Source organism: Nematolebias whitei, chromosome 12, assembly GCF_014905685.2.
Source record: "Nematolebias whitei isolate Nwh7 chromosome 12, NemWhi1, whole genome shotgun sequence".
Lineage (NCBI taxonomy): Eukaryota > Metazoa > Chordata > Actinopteri > Cyprinodontiformes > Rivulidae > Nematolebias > Nematolebias whitei.
In genome coordinates this window covers 41,895,639-41,917,964 of record NC_056509.1, presented here as the reverse complement: position 1 = coordinate 41,917,964, position 22,326 = coordinate 41,895,639, and the positions used below count along the sequence as shown (strand labels likewise).

Sequence of the window (22,326 nt, the reverse complement as noted above, 5' to 3'; positions counted from 1 at the left end):
TAAGGTTTCTCCCCAGTGTGGACACGCAGATGAATTTTCAGATGTCCCGATTGACTAAATGTTTTGTCACAATGGTCACAGATGAATTTTTTTTTACCAGGATCATTAAGTTTATGCTGTGTTAAATCCCTAAATTCCTTGAAGCCCTCCTCATCCTGGTCACTGCAGGGTCGTCTGTCTGGAGTTTGGATCAACTGGGCTCGTTGCTCCTCACTAAAACCATCTTTATCCTTGTCTTCAGGTTCTTCTGTGATTGTGTAGTTCTGGTTTGATGGTACAAGAAACAGAGGTGACCATAAACACTAGTTCAAGAAAATTTGACATTTTGAGAATATATATATATATATATAAGCTACACATTTATCAACTGACTGACACTTGAGGAAAACATTGAGATGTGGACATCACTTTCTAAGAACTGTTCGGAAGAACTACTGCAGCAGCTTTTATAAACACCAGTAGGTCACTGGTTGCACTGTTAAACCTTAGCAGCAGCAGACACAAACAGAAAATCTTTTTTTGTTGTTGTAAACAAGCTTACATTTGAATGTAAACAATGTAGTTCAACTTTATAGCATGACATTAAAAAGTAGTATATATATGTAATAAATATTTGTGTTTTGAGTGCTTTTTGTTTATAGCAGCCAGTTTAAATATAAAGACGGTATGGATTGCTTTAATTTACAGGGACTTACCTCTGCTACAATCATGGTGGTGGTGTCGTACAGGTCTACAACCAGAAAGTCCATTTTTAAATCAGATCTGACAAAAGAAAACAGTACGAGAAGTCACCTCAAAACCCCAAACAACATCTACAGTGAAACCCGCAGAGAACAGGAACACATGGAAATACTGTATATTGTAATGCATAGTAAAATTTCATTTGAGCTCTGAAAAGCTTTTTGAACAGTTAGACATTAGAATGTCAAAAATATACATACGTAAGTTTGACTTCTCATTTTAGTTTTTAGATTTAAATAGCATCTTAGGAAAGATCATAGATGGCATAAGGAAAATTATCTTTCTTACCGTGTTGCGCTCATGCCAGTTCAGCAATGTTTTGAAATGAGTAACTAAAATTTGACTGATGCACTTGTCTTCCAAGGTAACCAAGTTCCACTTCAGAAGCATCTGATTCCAGATATTTTAAACATAAACAAAAAGCATTTTTTGTAGTAAATTTACTATTAATAAAAATGTGATTTGACAGTAGCGCACAATACCTAGTCTCATGAAGAACGGAAAGACTTGTGAGCCTAAAACAGATATTTGAGGGTAAATTCTACAACGTTTGAGATTTTACATTAGTTGTATAATGCATGTCAATAGTCATGTTTTTCTTTATTATTTTTGTTAGTTTAAAAAAAACTATATATTCTACCTATAGTTGAATGTTCATTGAACATTTTAAACTATTTTAGGTTCCCTAAAAACAAAGCTATAAAAACCTGGATGACCCTAAATTTTCCTCTTTTGAACGCAGACAAGACTGGAGTTTTGGTTTCTCGACCTGCCTGAGCATCTTAGGAATAAAATTTTCAGTCTTTTGCCCTCCTTGGATGGCATTAATCTGGCCTCCAGCTCTGTTAAACATTTTGGTGTTATTTTTCATCAGGATATGCCTTTCAACTCCCACATTAAAAGTGTTACTAGAACTGCCTTCTTCCACCTGTGTAATATAGCTAAAATTAAAAAAAAAACATCTTATCTAAAAATGATGCAGAAAAACTAGTTCATGCATTTGTCGCGTCTAGACTGGACTATTGCAATGGTTTATCTGGGTGTCCAAATACTTCTTTAAAAAGTCTTCAGTTGATCCAAAATGCTGCTGCCAGTCTTAACTGGAGTTAGTAGGAGAGATCATCTCTCTCCAGTTTTAGCTTCTCTCCATTGGCTCCCTGCCAAGTCCAGAATTTAATTCAAAATCTTACTTGTAACCTACAGAGCTCTCAACATCCTAGCTCCATCTTATATTTGAGATCTTATTCTTCCATATTTTCCTAACAGAGCATGTCTCTCTCAAACTGTCCACTGATCACTACTTGGTGGTGAGTTGGCTCCGATGGTGGGGGAGGATACCGGTCAGACCTGGCAGGCCCAAACGTATTGAGAGTTTGCTGGAAACGTCTGGCAGAGTCTCCTGTGAGACGGAGCTTTAACTCCCACCTCCGGGAGAGAACTTCAAACATGTTCCCGGGGAGGTGGGGGACATTGAGTCCGAGTGGGCCATGTTCCGTGCCTCTATTGTCGAGACAGCTTACCGGAGGTGCAGCCGCAAGGTTGTCGTGCCTGTCGTGGCGACAACCCTCGAACCCGATGGTGGACACCGGCGGTGAGGGATGCTGTCAGGCTGAAGGAAGAGTCCTATCGGGTCTTTTTGGCCTGTGGGACCCTGGAAGCAGCTGATGGGTACTGGCAGTCCAAGCGACATGCGGCTCGGGTGGTCGCTGAGGCAAAATCTCGGGCATGGGAGGAGTTCGGAGAGGCCATGGAGAATGACTTCCACATGGCTCGAGGCAATTCTGGTCCACTATCCGGCGTCTCGGGGGGGGAAAGCGGTACACTACCAACACTGTTTATAGTAAGGGTGGTGTGCTACTGACCTCAACTCGGGATGTCGTGGGTCGGTGGGTAGAATACTTTGAAGACCTCTTCAATCCCACCGGCATGTCTTCCACTGAGGAAGCGGAGCCTGGGGACTCTGGGTCGGGCCCTCCAATCTCTGGTGCTGAGGTCACCGAGGTGGTTAAAAAGCTCCTCGGTGGCAGGGCCCCAGGGGTGGATGAGATTCACCCGGAGTTCCTTAAGGCTCTGGATATTGTAGGGTTGTGTTGGCTTACGCGACTCTGCAAATAAATATAACGTCCCTACTTTGCGGATTTTCGGAACATAACCCCCGAGACAAGTGAGGGTCTATATCTGATCTTTTCCAAATTAATAGAACTTGTCTTATCCACTGTTCATATGCCGGGGGATCCTTCTATCTGCATAAAATAAGTCTCCTGGCTAGAAGAGAGCCAAAAGCAATCATATCCCTCTCGTACTTGCAAACATTTTAATTCTAGCCCTTTATTTAATTTAAAACTTTCACTGCCAGCTGCTGTAGTGGTGGGAAGTCCCTTTGTATAATGTTTAGCATCATTGTGAGGCGTGGGGGTGGGGGGGTTTCATCTTTTTAAACACAGTGCTGGAATTTTTGATGGCATCAGAGCAGTAAAAATGAAAGTATTCAAACTGGCACACTCTTCAACAAAACTAGTTGTTGCCAGGCCAGATGATAAACCGTCAAATTTCATTAAACTATATGGCGTTTATAAGCTTTTCAAATGGAGAATTTGAAAATAGCATTTACTCAAAATTGACAAATATCATTTTGGGACCTATTTTGTCACCAGCGGCAGATCTTTATCCATCTTAATTGACTTATTGGTGTCAAATGTGCTGTCAACAAAACATGAATACATTTATTTATCTGTAGTGTGCATCTAACTCATAGACACACTTGTGGTTTTAGATGTAAGTAATGAGTATGTAAAGTACCTGAAATTTATATTTTACACATGATGTATTTTAGATAAAATGGGAGTTTTTATACCCATCAGATAAACAGAACTTTGTATTAAAATGCCCTGAAGCTGTTCTTCTTCTGAGTCTTAAAGAATCAACGTTTTAAAGCAGCAAACAGATGTTGATTTTTTTATCTTGATGCATTTGTGCACAGATGTTCTTACAGGAGAGAGCATATCTCTTCCCTCTCTGTGTTTTTGCTCACGTCGGTGCACGTGTATCCCTGCCGTACACGCCGAAGTGATTAACCTTCCTCTTTGCTCTGCTGAACAAGTTTTAGAGAACAAGCCTCCCATAAAAAGTAGAGGAAAAGTTGCTCTGCTTTGTTTCAAGACATAAATGAGCCGCCATGGAGTTTTTCTTCAAGCTCCAGTGTGACACCCAGTGGCTTTATAAAGTTATATGTTGAAACTTTTAAAGAAATCAGCTCATACTTTAAAACATTTGAGATCATAGAGTATATTTTTACTACTATTTTTGAGTTTTTCCCCTAAAGAAATACTAAAATCCTTAATATCTAGGCATCTGATTCGAATCTTGCTCAAAATGTTTGATGATTGGAATAATACAGGTCCAGAGACACCTTTTTATTTTTGCGTAGATTATTAGTTCAGAATTAAAATCTACTTGTATATTTGGACAATATTTTTGTAAAAGGTTGATCTAAAATTAAAATAAACTGTTAAAATTCTTACATATAATGTATAAGATAGATATAGATTGATATATGTTGCTGCTGATCTGTTCCATGTTGCTGCTGATCTGTTCCATGTTGCTGCTGATCTGTTTCATGTTGCTGTGTTCATGCGTGCTCATCTGCTCGCACAGACTCATGTTCGTGCTGCTGTTCTACGTAATGTGTTTATGCTATTAGTGCTAAGTGTATATTTAGTTGATGTTTTTATTAGTTCCTATCTTAGACCTTATCACTGTTTTTCTTATTTTATTGTTGGATTTAACTGGGACCCTGTGTACATAGTCTCGTTCCATCACATGTACCACATGAGATGCGAAGGACATATAAATCTCTGACTCTCTGGTATAGATATACTGTAGATATAGATAATTTGATAGAAATAGATATATAGATAGCTATATAGATGGATACTGTAGATAGATAGACATAGGTATAGATATAGATATTGATAGATGGTGAGGGAGGGAGGGAGGGAGGGATGAAAACTTTCAGCTCTCGGCACTCACGCTGCATTTTAACAGAAAATCCAGTTTGTCCAGTTGGAGGATGTTTTATTTTGGGATGGACACTTGACAACCTTCCAACCACTTCCTGTGTCGCAAACGAAATCGAGACAATCAACACATGTTGATGTGATGCGTTCAGGCCGCCTCGGTGAGAAGTTTGCTTTGCTGCTGACTCATGTTTTCTTCTATTTGTTTGTTTGTTTATTTGTTTAGCGTCTGAGGCGATGCGGGGCTCCACTCCTCTGGATGTTGCAGCATCTTCGGTGATGGACAACAACGGCCTGGCCCTGGCTCTGGAGGAACCTGATCTGGAGAAGGTTTGCTACTCCTGCATGCCAACTTAGGAAAAGAAATGTGCACACCAGCACGTGACACAGTGTGTTAGTAAGGCTCCTCAGTGCCACATTGTGGTGAATGTAAAACAGATTAAAACTTAAAACCTGCTCTGGTCACATTTAAAAAGAGTCTGATAATACCTGTAAACTCTTTTAATGGATGTTCTGATGTTGCTCTGATCCTAGGAAGTTCAGTAAAAGACAGAACTGTTTGTGTGTAGGTGGTGACATACCTGGCAGGATGCGGTCTGCAGAGCTGTGCCATGCTTGTTGCCAAGGGTTACCCTGACCTGGGCTGGAACCCCATAGAAGGAGAGCGCTACCTGTCCTTCCTGAGATTTGTCGTCTTCTGCAATGGTTCGTCTGCCAGCTTGCTTACGGACTGTTTCTACATTTTAAAATAGTGTCAGATGTTGAGGAACCACAGTGCTAATATTTATATATAGAAGGGAAATAAAACTTGAGTAAAACTTAAATAAAACTTGAGCACTTTTATGAGAAAACACCCCTCCTAGATAACTGAGCTGGAGCTGACTCTGTCCATTCCTCTTCCACATCGTATAACTTGTTAATGTGCTGCAGGTGAGAGTGTGGAGGAAAACGCCAACGTGGTGGTGAAGCTGCTGATCCGACGCCCCGAGTGTTTTGGTCCCGCCCTGAGGGGAGAGGGAGGACAGGGTCTGCTGGCCGCCATGAAGGAGGCAATCAAGATCTCTGAGGATCCAGCTCTGGACCTGCCGAAGGCCCCCACTGGAGCCGCTCCAGGGTAGGAACCTGATCCGGACTCCTACAGCCAGTTCCCTGTAGTGTCAGGGATTCTAATGATTTCTGAGAAGCAATGATGGTCCAATCCAAAGGTTTTCAGTTTTTTTTGTGGTCAATTTGAGAAGTTGTTTGTATTTAGGAATTTACTAAACAAGTTTAGTCAGATGTGTTCATTGAAACAACTGATGTCTTTTTATTTAAAGGCTGAAAAGAGAAATGAAGCTGAAAAACTGATGAAATTTGCTGAAAAGGCAGAATCAATTGTTAAAGCTGGAAAAGACGGAACAAATCTAAGAGCTAAAAACAGCATGATGCTACCGAACATCTGCAAAATATTAGTTATAGGCTAAAAATAGCAAAAGACTCGCTAAAATGTAAATGTGGCAAAAGGCAAGCTTAATGTAAAAAGTAGCAAAATGGTAGCTAAAGCTAAAAAATGGCAAAAAGCTATCTTAAAGTAAAAAGTAACAAAACCTAACCCTAAACCTGCTTTATGTAGCAAAATGCTTGCTTAACTAGTTAAAGTATCAAGCCTAGCTAAAAGAAGCTAAAAGCAAAAATTTGCAAAAGTTATTCTTAAAGTAGCAATATGTTAATTAAATCATCAGCTAAAAGTTAAAAGTAGCAAAAAACTATCTAAAAGCTAATAATATTTACAAAAGGCTAGCTGCAAGCTAAAAGAAACTGAATGTTGACTAGAGGCTAAAGGTAGCATTAACCAAAAATAAATCAAGTATTTTAAAGCAGATTTTAAGGCGAACAATGTTTTTGAAGGAATTGAGAAGATCTCAGCGTATTGCTAAAGGAAAATATTTGCGAATAAAGAGAAATATTTCAAAAAGTATGTATATATATATATATATATATATATATATATATGAGAGAGAGAGAGAGAGATAACACCCATCTTCTGAATGAGCTCAAGATTTTAGCACACAAGCTGCTAAAATAACACAAAGTATGCAAATTAGATTGAGCAAAATAAATAATTAAAATGTGAAAATTTCCATTAAAACTGTGAGTCCTTCATCAACATTTACACATTTACCTTTATTGCTGCTAAAGTTTTGAAAGAATTACAAAGATTATTGCTTTGAGTTTTAAATGCAGGCTAAGTGTTTTCAAATTGCATCCTAAATACTCGTTGTTAAATTATTTAGCTGTTATTGAAAGCTGCGTCATAAAAAGACCCAACATCCAGACAAAGCGCTAAATAAATGAGAGGATAATGAAACTGTTGATTATCAGCACTTTGCAAAACCATCCTTACCACTCAAATCTTAAAACACATTCACCTTGAATTTAGTTTTAATCACAGGTTGATGAAAATGAAATAATCAGACTCTGATGAAGCCCACTGGACATCACTACCATCTGTATACACGGCTGAATGGTTGGGAGTTCGGCTGCTTTTTAAAAAGATGTTTGTTTACGTCCACACAACACGTCTGCTGCACCTTAATGATGAAAAACAAGAATGGCCTGAAGTGGAGAGAGGCGTTGGAAGCTGGTTTGAATCGATGCGTTTTATTTGGTGGACAGGAAGGAGCTTGTAATGTGTCGAAACATTGTTAGATGCTCAGTCTGCTCCCCCCTGCTCATATTGGATTCTTTAAAAAAAAAAAATTAAAGGTTATTTGTTGCTTGCTGGTGTCTGCCTGTTTCAGGCTTGGAGAGGAGGAGGGAGAAGTTATTCACATGGGAAACGCCATCATGTCCTTCTACTCGGCCCTCATCGACCTGCTGGGGCGCTGCGCTCCAGAGATGCATGTGAGCCTCTTCCTGACGAACACAAAGACATTTCTCCTTCATACAAGCTGATCTTCTCCTTTTACGTTCTCCACAGCTTATCAACGCAGGTAAAGGTGAGGCGCTGCGTATCAGAGCCATCCTGCGCTCTCTGGTTCCCACGTCAGACCTGGTGGGCATCATCAGCATCCCCCTCAACATGCCCGTGATTAATAAAGGTGCGCACGTCTGCTGCAGGAATTGATGAACGGGTGAAAAGTCAGATTAAGAGGAATGAATGAACCCGAATGGGATGATGAATATTCAGAGAGGTGGAGGGGAGACGGGTGCCCATGTCCAGCTATCATTGTGTGAGAGGCGGGGGACACCCTGGACAGGTCTCCAGTCCATCACGGGGACACATGGAGACAAACGAGACTAACAACCATTCACTCTCTCACTCACACCTAGAGACAAGTTAGTCACCAGTCAGCCTAACATGCATGTTTTTGGTCTGTGGGAGGAAACCGGAGTACCCGGAGAAAACCCACGCATGCACGGAGAGAACATGCAAACTCCACTCAGAAAGGCCCCCAGGCCAAGATTTGATCCAGCGACCTTCTCGCTGAGAGGCGGCAGCTCTAACCGCCTCACCGTGCCACCCCACACATGAAAATTATTTTAAAAAAATTATTGCTTCTTCAGAATCAAACACGTTTGTAAATAAATGTCTATTTTTAACGTTTAGCTAGCCTTACACCACTTTTTGCTTGTAGCTAGCACTCTGCTAAGTTTACTCAAAATTTTGCTTCAGCTTTTATGTAGCATTTTGTTGTCTTAAGCTATTGTTTGGCTACTTGTAGCTAGCTCTTTGCTTCTAGTTACTGTTATGCTGCACTTAATTTGTAGCCGTTTTTCTTACTTTAGCTTCTATCTGCTCTTTTGTTACTTTTAATTATTGGATGGCCTATGTTTTTATTTCAGTTTGTGTTCTGTTTTGTTTTTACTCTTTTATTTATTTGGATGAAATTTCAGCTTCAGTCACACTGAAGTTTTAGAGAAAATTACATTTTTCATGTTTCTCCCTTTAAGAAAAAACTACCATTCTTCAGCGTTCTTTTACTTTTTATTCCCCCCCAAAAAACCCTTTTCAGTTATTATTTAGTAACATTTTTCTTAAATTTTTATTCTCAACATTAAAAAACATGATTTAGTTTTCTCTTTGATGATTTGTAATAAGAAAACTTTGTTTTATGGAAAAACTGTGTTTTTATTAGACTTGCTTGAGTTTACCACTCATTGTTTTGAAATTACTCTTTCATAAGTGCTTTGTGTGTTTTTATCAGACCTTCATTTTCACATCTGTTTTCAATATGTTTTTATTGTTTCTGTCCATCTTCCTCTTGTTACAGTTACCTTCCAAATTTTCTGTAAACTCTAAGCGATCACTGTAATTGTCTGAAAACTTGAGTTCCTTATTTTGTGACGTTTAAAATGTGCTGAACCTACAGATGGCTCGGTGACGGAACCGGACATGTCGGCTTGTTTCTGTCCGGACCACAAGGCCCCCATGGTGCTCTTTCTGGACAGAGTTTACGGCATCGAGGACCAGAGCTTCCTGCTTCAGATGTTGGAGGTCGGCTTCCTGCCTGACCTCAAAGCCTCAGCGTCTTTGGACACGGTGAGTTCTGAGGAACACTTTCTGCTCCTAGTCTTTTTACTTTTTGCAAACAAGATCATTTAGTTATATTTTTCTTCATAAATATAAGACTTTTTTTTTTTTGTACCTTATGTTGAATCCTCGTACACAGAAGTTAGTCATGGAGTTCCTCAGGGTTCAGTGCTTGGACCAGTACTCTTTACCTTTAATGTGCTTATGAGATGAAGTTAAACTTAAAGCAGCAATTTATATACCGATATATTAATATTTCTGTTCAGTGCGCTGAGATGACTTCTGTTGTGACTTGGTGCTATATAAATAAACTGAACTGAATTGATATCCTGATGCATGCTCAATAATCCAGGTAGAAAAAATCTAAAAAAGTTTAGTCTGGTCCTCTGGAATTGAATTAAGATGTTGTTTTAGAAGTAATAGTTGCAAATTCAAGTAGAACTTCAGTGCTGAGGCCTTTTTGTATGTCTAAAGAAAAAAAAATACATTAGAAGGGGTGTAACAGCCTAAATGTTCGTGTTTTGCTCCTCAATATTTTACAAGCAAAGCTGGAACCATAAGAAAAAGCGTTTCACTTTTTCTCCAAAAATCACTCCTCATTTTTCCTCACACATGCAAACTGCACCGCACCTCCTGTTCCTGCTCAGTGTGTTTGATTCTCCGGCCCACAGGAAGTGCTGAGCACCACGGAGACGGCATTGGCCATGAACCGCTACATCGGCTCAGCTCTGCTGCCTCTGCTGACCCGCTGCGCCGCTCTGTTCGCCAACACGGAGCACTACGCTCAGCTGGTCGACTCCACGCTGGAGACCATCTACCGGCTGTCCAAAGGTCGCTCGCTCACCAAAGCCCAACGGGACGCCATCGAGGAGTGTCTGCTCGCTATCTGCAGGTGAGGCCTCGCAGGCTCTGCTCACACTCTGTGGGATGAAAACATTAGAGATGTAGACATGCCCCCCAGAAGAGCTGGAAGGAAGGTACATTAGTGGATTTCTATTACCGACTGCTCCCAGATCATCTTCAGCGCTGTAATAAATATGTACATAATTGTGTGAATGTTTACGAAGCATTCACTCTGTTGTGATCCATTTTTCTTCTGTATGTTTTATGGCGCAATTCTCGTCCTGCAGTTTTCAAGCTATTTCAACAAATCATAAATCAAAACGTTCAGCTCTTTCAGGACAATCCTGCTGTGACTTTTCGTATTGGTGCAACTTTAGCTTTTTAAAATATTTAGCCTTTTCTGCCACTTTTTTTCTTCATAGAAAATGAATTGAGCTCATTTTACATCCTTCAAATCTTTAGATCTGTTTACAACCTTTTACTGCTCCTTTCTCATTTTGTACTGCTTCAGCTTCTTTCAGCTTCCTTGTGCAAATTTAACTTTTTTTTCTCCAGCTACTTTCAGCTAATTTCAGCTGTTTTTTCAGCTGTTTGTGCTCCTTTCAGATTTTTTTTTTTTTGCGAACTACATTTTTATGCTGCTAATTTCAGCCTTGTCTGCTAATTCCACATTTTTTGCACTCATTTCAATTTTTTTCAGCCTAATTCGGCAATAATGTGCTCTCTCCACTTCATTCTGGTAATTTAAGCTTCTTTTAGATTTTTTTTTTTTGCTAATTTCAGCTTTTTTCAGATAATTTCCACTTTTTTGTACTCATTTCTGCTTCTTTCAGCAAATGTGTTCTTTCTGCGTTCTTCTGCTAATTTAAGCTTGTTCGACCTTTTCATCTCCAATTTTAGCATTTCTTTAGCTAATTTCAGCTGTTTTCAGATAAATTCAAGTTTTCCATGGTAATTGTTTTGCTACCACTTAACTTCTTTATGGCAATTTCAGCTTGTTATACTCCTTTCAGCTTTTTTCTGCTTGTTTGTCTTTTCTGCTATTTCAGCTACTATTTACCTGGTTTTTTTTTGTTGCTAATTTTAGCTTTTTTGCTAATTCTGCATTTTTTAGCTAATTTTAATTTGTTTCATTTCCTTCCTCTTTCTGCTTTTTTAGCTACTTTTCAGCTATTTTTGCTAATTTCAGCTCTTTTTAGCTGATTTCCTAATTTCTGTGGTAATTTCAGCCTATTTTAACCTAATAAAGCACATGCTCTTTCTGCTCTCCTGTGCTAACTTAGCCTTGTCCTTCCATTTCAGCTACATTTCAGCATGTATTTTTGAACTAATTTCAGCTTTTTTTCAGCAAGTTCTTCTGCAATAAGCATTCTCTTTGTTTTCACAGTACATGCAATTTCTCTAGTTACACATGAGTTCATCATTGTTTTATGTGATATGCTGTCTGTCTTCAGACGTCAGTATTTAGCAGTAATTTGTGCACACACCCCCCCCCCCCCCAGGCACCTGCGGCCCTCTATGATGCAGCAGCTGCTCAGACGGCTGGTGTTCGATGTCCCGATGCTCGCTGAATACTGCAAGATGCCTCTGCGGGTGAGACACCAATCCATTTTCTTCTTAACCAACTGTTTAATGAGCTGAAAATGTTTTGGGATAGTTATAACAAAGAATAACGGACATCGAACGTTTCACGCTTCGTTTGAGTTCCTTCTTCTCTTTGCATTGAGCACCCCTGCTCCTATTTCTGTTGTTTGTGTTTTAATGCTCTTTACAAAATGTAGCAGGTGGTTTCAGACAAAACTTAGGTTAATGAGTGGGATTTTGTTCTCTTTCACCGGTGATCTCCAGCTGCTGACCAACCATTACGAGCAGAACTGGAAGTACTACTGCCTTCCTTCAGGGATGGCCGGGTTCGGGATGGCCTCGGAGGAGGAACTTCTTCTCACTAAGAAACTCTTCTGGGGAATCTTCGACTCCCTTTCTCAGAAGGTACCAACAGAACTGAGCTTACCTGACTACGTCATGATTACAAACAAACAAACAAAAACATAAATTAACGATTGTAGTTTCAAAGAAAAACAGCTAAAATGTAAAAAAAAACAAATTCAAACTAGACAAATATGTAATGATAAATACAAGGCAGTGTGAATGGTGAGTGCCGAATTATTTGTCTGAAGTTTGCTTAAAACGTTTTGAGTTGTTAAAGCTAAAAGAAGCAGAACACTAGCTAAAAGCTAAAAGCAGTAAAACATTAGCTAAAAGCTAAACTAAGCTAAATGTTAGCTAAAAGCTAAAAGAAGCTAATGTTAGCTAAAAGCTAAAATAAGCTAAATGTTAGCTAAAAGCTAAAAGAAGCTAAATTAGCTAAAAGCAGCAAAGCATTAGCTGAAAACTAAACTAAGCTAAATGTTAGCTAAAAGCTATAAGCTAAAAGAAGCTAAATGTTAGCTAAAAGAAGCTAAATTAGCTAAAAGCAGCAAAGCATTAGCTAAAAGCTAAAAGCAGCAAAGCTTTAGCTAAAAGCAGCAAAGCATTAGCCAAAAGCAACAAACCATTAGCTAAAAGCTCAAAGAAGCAAAGCACTAGCTAAAAGCAGCAAAACACTAGCTAAAAGCTGAAAGAAGCAAAACACTAGAAGCCTAAATAGTAAAACATGTTAATTGTAGCAAAATGCTGGCTAAAAAAATAGATTACTAAAAGCTAAAATAAGCAAAAGGCTAGTTTTGTGTGTGTGTGTGAATGATGTCGGCAATCACACGATAAAAGTTCAGGAACAAAACGTGTGCATGAGGGTTTTGTGTTGGACAGGATGATTTTGGAGAACTAATCCTTTGAGCAACGGGTCAGTCGTAACTTGATCTCTTACTTCATGTGTGGCGTTTCAGACGAACAACAACGGTGTGAATAAATCCAGAAGTTGCAGCAGCTGTCTGTCTTCTGTACGTTTGTTTTTTTGTTGCGTTTTCTGTCATTCTGAGAACGTCAGGAGTCAGAGCAGCGCTCCGTAAGAAGCTCCTCTCGTCAAACCTTTTTAGTGTTTGTGTTTTGTTTCTCAGTAATCTGACGTTTTCTTCTCTTGCTGCTCTCCTGAGTGAGAGGTTCTTGTTATGAATCATCAGTCTCTGTCAGGTGGTTTTTGTTGGCGTGAACTTTCCCAGCTCTATTTTATGTCTTACTTGTTCACTGAAGATAGATATTTCTTCTTAAAATCCAAAGAAAAAGGTAAAAAACTTGTTTGTAAACCTGCTTTCTATCTTTTGATCCGGCAGAAGTATGATTCTGAACTTTTCAAAATGGCCAAGTCCTGCCTGTGTGCCATCGCTGGAGCTCTGCCTCCGGACTTCATAGACACCAGCTCAGGGGCCCTGGAGAAACAGGAATCAGTGGACGCGCAGGGCAACTTTGAACCCAAACCCATCAACACTGCCAAGTGAGTCCATACCTGTGTTTGTGATGTTTATTTTGTGCACTGATTTATTTAAAATCTTTCATTTTCAATTGTTCTGTTGAACACCATCTATTTTTCCAGTATTTCCCTTCCTGAAAAACTCGAGTACGTTGCTAACAAGTATGCCGAGCATTCCCACGACAAGTGGGCCTCAGAGAAGGTTAGTCCACATTCTCAAGCAACTATTTTATCCTTGCTGAATTTCGATTTCCTGGATGTTGAAACGCTTGGAAGCATTGAGCAGAATATAAATCTGATGGACTGTTTGTGCAGATGTCAGCTGGTTGGAAACACGGAGACGGTGTGGATGAACAGGGCAAAACTCATCCACTGCTGAAGCCGTACAAATCTTTGAGCGAGAAGGTATGAGCACGGTGACACAACCAGCTGCTGACGGGAGGGAAGGACTAACTCCGGCTTAAACTAAACGAAGGATTCTCTGTCAGATGTTTTGTTTTATAGAAGGAAAATGAAATAAGTAGTAAAAGAGAAAACGAGCTGAACGTTTTGATTTAAAAAATGAGTTTGTTGCTATTTCCTGCTTTAACAACAGCTTCAGTTTTCTGACGGACTTTCACGGAAAAAAGGGATTCCCAAAACAATCGGGTGTAGAAAAACAAAAAAAGTTCAGTCATGCCATCTGGACCCGTTTCTTTATGCGAGAAACATTTCGTCCCTCATCCAGAGGACTTCCTCAGTCTATGGCCTGCCAACCAGATCTGTCCCATAGGGAACCTTCACTGCTGTGTTTTAAGCCAAACTTCTGTTTGAATCTGAAAAGTAGGCTTTCAGCACGTGCAAACAGAACACACATCCAAAACAATCAATCATCTTGTACAAGAATCGCATGTTTTAGGCCAGATGTCCAACTTGCTACTCACAGAAACAACCTGAGGACAATCGAGGCCAAAGTGGTTCAGAAAAAAGTTGTAAGCTCAATCATCCAGGTAGATAACGACAGAAAAGAATAAATTGTGTCATCTGGACCCTTTTTCTGCCATACTGTGATATTCTATCCTAACCCGGGCTCAAAGTGCATTTTTTTTATTCAGTTAATTTGAGGTTTCCTCAGTTTTTTTTATGTAAATTGAAATCCATTCAACTTTTATTTAGACAGGTAAATCCCATTGAGCCTCGAGGACTCATTTACAAGAGAGACCTGATTTCAACAAAGAATGATGACAACAATGGGCAACAGCAACAATAAACAGTTATAAAAAGTCATACAAATTGGTTTTTTTTTGTTGTTATTTTTACAAATAAGATGGCTAAAAAAAGTAACAAAAAAAGCTAAAAAACAGGCAAATGTAGAAAACTATAAAAACAGGAACATGTCTGCATTGGTCCCTGCCAGGAGTCCAACAGATTCTTAAAGCCACTTAGAGAGGTCAAGGTCGAGAGCTTCAAATCTTTTTGTAAGATATTCCAGGAATCGGGAGCGGAGTAGGAGAAGGCCCTTTTGCCTAGTTCAGTTTGCACTGAGGGAACACTGCAGGTAATAATGTCCTGAGAGCGCACTCCGTAGCAGCACTCACGCAGAGACATGTAGGAGGAGATGTATGAAGGCAGCAGACCAAGAAGTGATTTAAAGATGAAAATGTACCAGTGAGAGAGTCTGCGTGAAGTTAATGATGTCCAGTTAACCAGTGAATACAGGGTGCAGTGGTGGGTACGATAATCACAGCCAGTTATGAATCTTAGTGCACCATGATAGACAGCATCCAACATCTGCAGGGTTCTTGTAGGAGCGTTCATGTAAATAATGTCACTGTAATCAATGGAGGGACGAAAGGTCACAGATTCAAGGCGTTTCCTAACATTCAGGGTTAGACAGGATCTATTTCTGAAAAAGAAACCCAGTTCAACTTTCAGTTTCTTTACCAAGTTTTCCACATGGAGCTTAAAAGAGAGATGTGAGTCGACCAAGATACCCAAATATTTATAGGAATCAACAAACTCAATAGGGACACCATTTGAGGATAAAATCAGTGGAAGAACTGCTGGGACCAACTTCCTGTTTGAAAAAAGCATCCCTTTGGTTTTGTTGGCATTTAGGACAAGTTTGAGGTGGAACAAATCTGTCTGGACATTGTTGAATGCAGATTTCAAAAGCTGGAAAGCCTTAGCAACAGTTTTAGCTCGACAATAAACAACTGTGTCATCAGCATAGAAATGTATGGATGCATTAGGGATGTTTTTACCTACATTACGTTTGTAGATTGTAAAGAGGGTGGGTCCTAAGACTGAGCCTTGTGGTACACCATCGTTGATTGTTAAATAACTGGAGGAAGTACCATTATGTTGAACACATTGGTACTAAATTAACTTAAACTTGTAATTAGATGTTGTTTGTTTTTTTGGTTTTACATAATTTTATCTGTGTTGAAATGAGACAGCTGGTTGGTAAACGGGGATAAGTTTTTTTTTTTAATTTTATCTCACGTGTGAGTGTTTAATTTTCAGGAGAGAGAAACGTACCGCTGGCCTGTGAGGGAGTCTTTGAAGAGCATGTTGGCCATGAACTGGAACATCGAGAGAACCAAAGAGGGCGAGGCCATGTTCCAACAGCGCGAGAGCGAAAAACAACGAAAGCTCTCGCTGACTCAGGTTAAACCCTGATTTATTCAATCAGACATGTTTCATCACATTTTGTATTTTTAGACAATTCAATCACTTTCCATTCAATTTGGATGTTTTACTATTTAACTATTCAGTTAAATTAAGTTTTTTTTTTTTTTTATGTAATCACAACAAAAATGTACCTCAGTGCACATTACATTAACAAAATCATCTAGTTATTTTTAAGAATACATAAAAAATTTAACATGGGTCATTTGATGATGCAATAAAGTACATACAAAGTTTAAACTCTTATTTTGTCTGTTTAGCTTCACTTGATGCTCATACTTTGTGATTCATTGTTCACAGTATCTGCAGTTTTCCTCCTGATTAGTTGAAGATCGATTTATTAAAATGATTGTTTGATAACAACAATAAAAAATAAAAACAGTGAGTTGTTCAGAGACGCTCCTCTCCTCCTCATTCGGACTCCCTCTTTGATTTTTGTAGACTAACGGCTTCAGCCCGGCTCCAATGGACCTCGACAACATCACTTTGTCTCGAGAGTTACAGGTTGGCTTTACTCCTCCGATCTCAGTTGAATAATCACCATGCGGTGTTGAGCTTGACGCTTCCTGTTTCTGCAGGGCATGATGGAGGTGGTTGCAGAAAATTACCACAACATCTGGGCTAAGAAGAAGAAATCCGAGCTGTTTAGCAAAGGTGTTTACATTTAAAATGCATTTAAAATCAGCTTTTTTTAAAGTTGTAACAACCTCCGATTGTTTTGGAAATGCACTGGAGGTGACGTTAGGGATTTGTGTGAGCAGGAGAAGGACTGGCTCACCCGCTGCTCGTTCCCTACGACACCCTGACTGCCAAAGAGAAGTACAGAGACAAAGAGAAAGCCCAGGAGCTCTTCAAGTTCCTGCAGATAAGTGGCTACGCCATCACAAGGTTAGCTCTCCTCTTTCCAACTAATTAAACGCCGACATTTTGTTTCTGTGCTGCACTTTTTCTGTCAACTTCACTTTAAATCTCTGATTAACAGAGAAACTGCTCTCACATTTTGATTCAGACTCTTTTGACACGTTTTGTTTTTGACGACGCACTGCAGATCTGAACGAAAGAAACATTTGTAAAATAAATGTTGTGTAGACGAGCTGGACAAATAACATCTTTGTATTTAAACAGCGGGGGATGCATTTTACATGAGGGGATCATAGGAGAGCATACAGTCAGTTTATCAAGTTATATGTGATCAAATTTGAAGATTTTATTCAACTTTGTTTCTAATTTTCCATCAAATTCTAAACATTAGGATCAATTGATGAGGCTCAACAAAGGAAGTTTTTAAGTTTAAATCCACAAACTACATTTCAGATAGTTCATAAAGTAAAATTCTATTAGAATTTGGATAAGTACTTTAAAAATTATTTTATGTATGTATTATGTATACAAAGAAAATGACAAGCCTGTATGACCATATTGAACTAAGGGCATCATTTTACCATAAGGCTACATTTTTCAAGCTATAATCCTAGTTATTAAGTTGTAAACACATTATTAACCATTTATTAAAAGTGGTTTGCATTATATAATAAACTACCATGTTGTGGCTATTTTAAAAATTGATTTGACAGTACTGTGTGTATACGCTCTCTGCTACCATCACACCAAATTTCAGCTCAGTATGGCAAAAAATCAACACTATAGTCATTTTTTTTGTTTAAGCCATATTAGCCAGCTTGGATTTTTGATTTGGATTCAGTATGTGATGGGGAACGTTGTCGGCTATAACCAAACCAAATTTCACCTCTGTTTGTACAAATAACTGAGTTAAAGCCATTTAAATGTAACTTTGGTGGCCATCTTGGATTTTTTATTTGGATTCAGTATTTATTGGGCATTGCGCTCAGCTACCACCACTCCAAATTTCAGCTAAATATCTCTTAAAAAAATTGCTGCTTTACAGTATTTTTCCTTTTTAGCTCAGGTGGCCATCTTGAATTTTTTTTATTTGCAACCACTTTCTATTAAGGTTCGCTCTCAGCTACCAGTGCACCCCATTTCGGCTAAATAGCTCTAAAAATGAGTGATATCCATTTGAAATTGGCTTCGGCGGCCATATTACATTTTTGATTTGAATTCAGAATGTTGTACATCGCTATCAGGTGCCAAATTTCAATTCAATATCTTTTAAAACAGCCGAGTTATCGTATTATTTTCCTTTTAGCTAAGTTAGCCATCTTGGATTCTTGATTTGCATCAGGAAGGTGTAACAGCTCACTCTCAGCTACGACCATACTACATTTCAGCTCAATATCTCAAAGAACGACTGAGTTATAGACAATTTTGTGTTTTCTGAGGTGGCTGTGGCAGCCATCTTGAACCAACATGGCTCCAAATGGGAATCATTTCTCAAGATACGTCTGATTAATTTCTGTGAGATTCAAACAAATCCAACGAGCTGTTCATGAGATATGTTGCTAACAGAACTTTCTAGCCAGACCCCAAGTAACGCATAAAATGGTAAATGGTAAACTTACTTTTAATGTACTTAAGAAGCTGTGTGCTCTTTATGACCAAAATTTAAAAAACAAACATTAATCATAAATACTTTAAAGCTTCTCATTATACACTATAAATTAAAACATAAAAATGTATATTCTGAACTAAACTACATCAAATGTTGCCGTTTTAAGAGCTTGTTAAGTTTTCTGATATATTGACATGAAATTCTAAAATACGGGTACGCATCTGGGGTAAACAAAGCACTTTTATCTGCACACTTTACTCAAAATCTTCATGTATTTAATTAAAACTGACTTCTAAACGCCACACAGATCATCTAATGTCACCATCAAGTGTTTACAACCTAAATAATAATCTAATCACAAAATATATACAATTTAAAAGTATTTTTAATGAAAAGTAGTTCCGTATAATGTAAAGCTGAAATTGTTTGCAGGTGATTTAGTTTTATGAGTGTAATTTGTTAAAAAGTCTAAATAATGTTGTTTTTTTACTTGAAAAGAGGCAGGTCCTTTAAGTTTTTGTTTTGTTCTGTACTGATCTTTTTCCAGTCAGGGACTGTGTTTATTTATTGTTTTACTTTTGTATTTGTGGCATCGTATTAATAATGAGTCAATTTAATAAAAACAAAAGACAGAAGCTTCCTGAGACGTCGTCACCTCTCGTTTGCGTCTCTCCTCAGGGGTTTGAAGGACATGGAGCAGGACTCGTCTTCCATGGAAAAACGTTTTGCCTACAAGTTCGTCAAGAGGCTGCTGAAATGCGTCGACTCGGCTCAGGAGTTCATCGCTCATCTCGGTGAGTTGGCCGCACTAAAAGTCCAAAAAGTTCTTCTCATCCTCACAGCCATAGGCATAGCAACAATTATATGTTAAAAAAAAAAAAACTCATTTGGGCCCCCTCACATTTACCATGAAATATTAGTCCACCCAGCGCTGTTTCTGTTTCTCCGTGAACAAATTCATTCGGTTTCTCATCGGTCACTTGGCTAGTCAGGGCGCTAGCTTAGCGCTACGTTAGTGCTGGCAGTTGTCGATCTGCGGTAAAACCTTCCCTGGATTCAGAAACTTTACGCTCACTCAAATCCAGTGCTCGATTACAACAACCTTTACAGCCGGGCTGTTTTTGTATCGTTGTGTATCAAGTTCAAGTTGAATTTATTATCATTTGCATCATATGTGGTACATGAGGTGGAACGAAATTATGTACACAGGGTCCTGGTTACACCCAAAAATAGCAAAAGTATAAAGTGTAAAATGAAGCCGTATATAAGGATTTAAGATATGCACTAAGATATACATTAACAAACGCCAAATGGCATGCTTAAAGCTCTAAGATATACGCTAAACACTAATAATGTAAAATAATATGGTGTAACAACAGCAGCCTGAACATGAGTCTGTGGTGAGCAGATGAATATAGCAGCATGAGATCAGCAGCATAATCAGCAGCATGGATAATCAGCAGCACAATGAGTCGCATATCGCCAATTGGTGTCATTACTGTGATTTTTTTAGGCCCCTGTATGTACAGTATGTATGAACGTATAGCCGCTGTTTAAAGGCAAAGAACGTACAAGAAAAGCAACGTTTCACCCAGAGTTTCTTACTTTGATTCCACACATTTAAAGCATAATTCTCACCAAGTTTGTGGAAATTCAGCTATTTTTTAAAGACATTTCAGCTTTAATGCATTTCAACGCACAGCGTCAGGTTGGCACTACTTGTGTTTATTGGCAAATTAAATTTAAAACAACAACATTACTACTAGACATTTTTTACTTGTGTTCATCTCTACATATTTAAAGGATGTTTCTCTGTTTAATGGATAATTTCTTTTCAGATGACCTGACTCAACCTTGTTAGATCTTGTGGTAATGTTCATCATTTAATTTGCCTATAAACACATATAGTGTGGACGTGCGTTGCAGTTGAAATTTCTTTAAAACCCCACAACTTATTGTTCTCAAAGTTATTGAGAAACATCCTTTAGATGAGTGGTGTTGAACACACAAAAAAAGTCTAGTGCTAATGTTATTGTTTTTAATTTAATTAGCCTATAAACACAAGTAGTACAGCTGACCTGATGCTGTGTTAAAGTGCATTAAAGGTGAAATGTCTTTAAACCCCCACAGCGAAATTTACACAAACGTGGTGAGGAATATGCCTTAAATGTGTGGAATCAAAGTAAGAAATTCTAGGTGAAATTATCTTTTTTTTTACGTTATTCGACTTTAAACGATGGTCCTTACACAATAGCGCAAATACAGCCCAGCTGTAAAGGTTGTTGTGATCAAGCACTCTGGATTTGAGCGAAAGTAAGGCTTATATATCCCGGGAAGGCTTTACCGCAGTGTAAAGTGTCGAACGGGGTGGGGGTGTTAGGATGCGTGAGAGAAGCGGAGCGTGCTCTATTCACACAAGGAGTGCTGTTGGTCAGGCTATTTCTTGTTGTGCTGTGTTCTAAAAATAGTTGTTGAATCAAGTGTTTACTTATGGAGGTAAACATAGATGTTTAACAACCTGTTAAAATACAGCAGAATGTAGGAAATGGCATCTACTTTATTCAAAAATTTCTGGGGGAGGACCCCCACCCCCACCAGTGTGCCCTCCCATTACAAATGGCTTCTGACACCATTGCTCACATCTCTGTATTTTTGTCCACACAGAGGCCATGGCCACCAGTGGAAAGACTGATAAATCACCTCACGACCAGGAAATCAAGTTCTTTGCCAAGGTTGGGAATGTTTTCTTGGAAATGAGTCGCTGATGTTTTTATTTCTCTCAGGTTTATAAAATAATTTACATCCATCCTCTTTAGGTGTTGCTACCATTGATTGATCAAACGTTTAAGAACCACTGCCTCTACTTCCTGTCCACACCTAGTAAGAACCTGAGTAGCTGTGGCTGCGCCTCCAACAAGGAGAAGGAGATGGTCACCAGGTACTCGGTTAATCTGTTTTATTGTTCTCATGCTCTCATCTTACTTAAACCTTTCCTTTAATTCGTCCACTTTGTTCCTTTTCTCTTTACTTTTCCTCAGTTCTTTCCTTACTTCCTTCTTTTTTTCAGCCTGTTCTGTAAGATGGCAGCTCTTGTTAGACACAGGATTTCTCTCTTTGGTAAGGCTGGCCTTACCTTTACCTCTATGGCTGTGATGCTTTTAGGTTTGGGTCTGACATCTACAATAAATGATACCTTTATTACAGGAAGTGATTCTGCAAATATGGTGAGCTGTCTGCACATCCTCTCCCACTCACTGGACACCAGGTACGTACACTTTGTTACTATCAGCAGTATCATCGCTCAGTTTGCCCTAAGACCAATGTCCCATCCTTCCCCCAGAACAGTGATGAAGTCTGGAGCAGAGCTGGTCAAAGCCGGCTTCAAGTCATTCTTTGAGAATGCAGCCGAGGACCTGGAGAAGCTGGTGGAGATGCTGAAGCTGGGGAAGTTCATGCAGTCACGTGCGCAGATGAAGAGCGTCACTCAGAGCATCAACTATGTGACCGTGGCTCTGCTGCCCATCCTCACTGCCCTGTTTGAACACATCACCACTCACGAATTTGGAGTGGACCTGCTTTGTGAGCTCATTCCTTTATCAGCATTTATTCATATATATATATATATATATGTAAGTATATATATATTGATATATCTGGGGAAGTTCAT

General features: G+C 39.0%; 1 protein-coding gene across 1 annotated transcript in view; it reads left to right on the top strand.

Annotated features, from left to right (window-relative positions):
* ryr3 (ryanodine receptor 3) overlaps positions 1 to 22,326 on the top strand; it is a gene marked incomplete in the record, with an annotated part of 155,080 nt that overhangs the window by 93,589 nt on the left and 39,165 nt on the right. Inside the window, 22 exon segments of the mRNA XM_037685921.1 lie at positions 4,984 to 5,087; positions 5,327 to 5,462; positions 5,688 to 5,871; positions 7,538 to 7,640; positions 7,717 to 7,837; positions 9,110 to 9,279; positions 9,942 to 10,162; positions 11,616 to 11,706; positions 11,962 to 12,102; positions 13,383 to 13,543; positions 13,643 to 13,721; positions 13,835 to 13,924; positions 16,025 to 16,168; positions 16,631 to 16,693; positions 16,768 to 16,843; positions 16,951 to 17,077; positions 19,338 to 19,453; positions 21,324 to 21,391; positions 21,476 to 21,597; positions 21,727 to 21,776; positions 21,864 to 21,924; positions 22,000 to 22,238. Of these exon segments, the coding sequence (XP_037541849.1) occupies positions 4,984 to 5,087; positions 5,327 to 5,462; positions 5,688 to 5,871; positions 7,538 to 7,640; positions 7,717 to 7,837; positions 9,110 to 9,279; positions 9,942 to 10,162; positions 11,616 to 11,706; positions 11,962 to 12,102; positions 13,383 to 13,543; positions 13,643 to 13,721; positions 13,835 to 13,924; positions 16,025 to 16,168; positions 16,631 to 16,693; positions 16,768 to 16,843; positions 16,951 to 17,077; positions 19,338 to 19,453; positions 21,324 to 21,391; positions 21,476 to 21,597; positions 21,727 to 21,776; positions 21,864 to 21,924; positions 22,000 to 22,238 (2,667 nt within the window).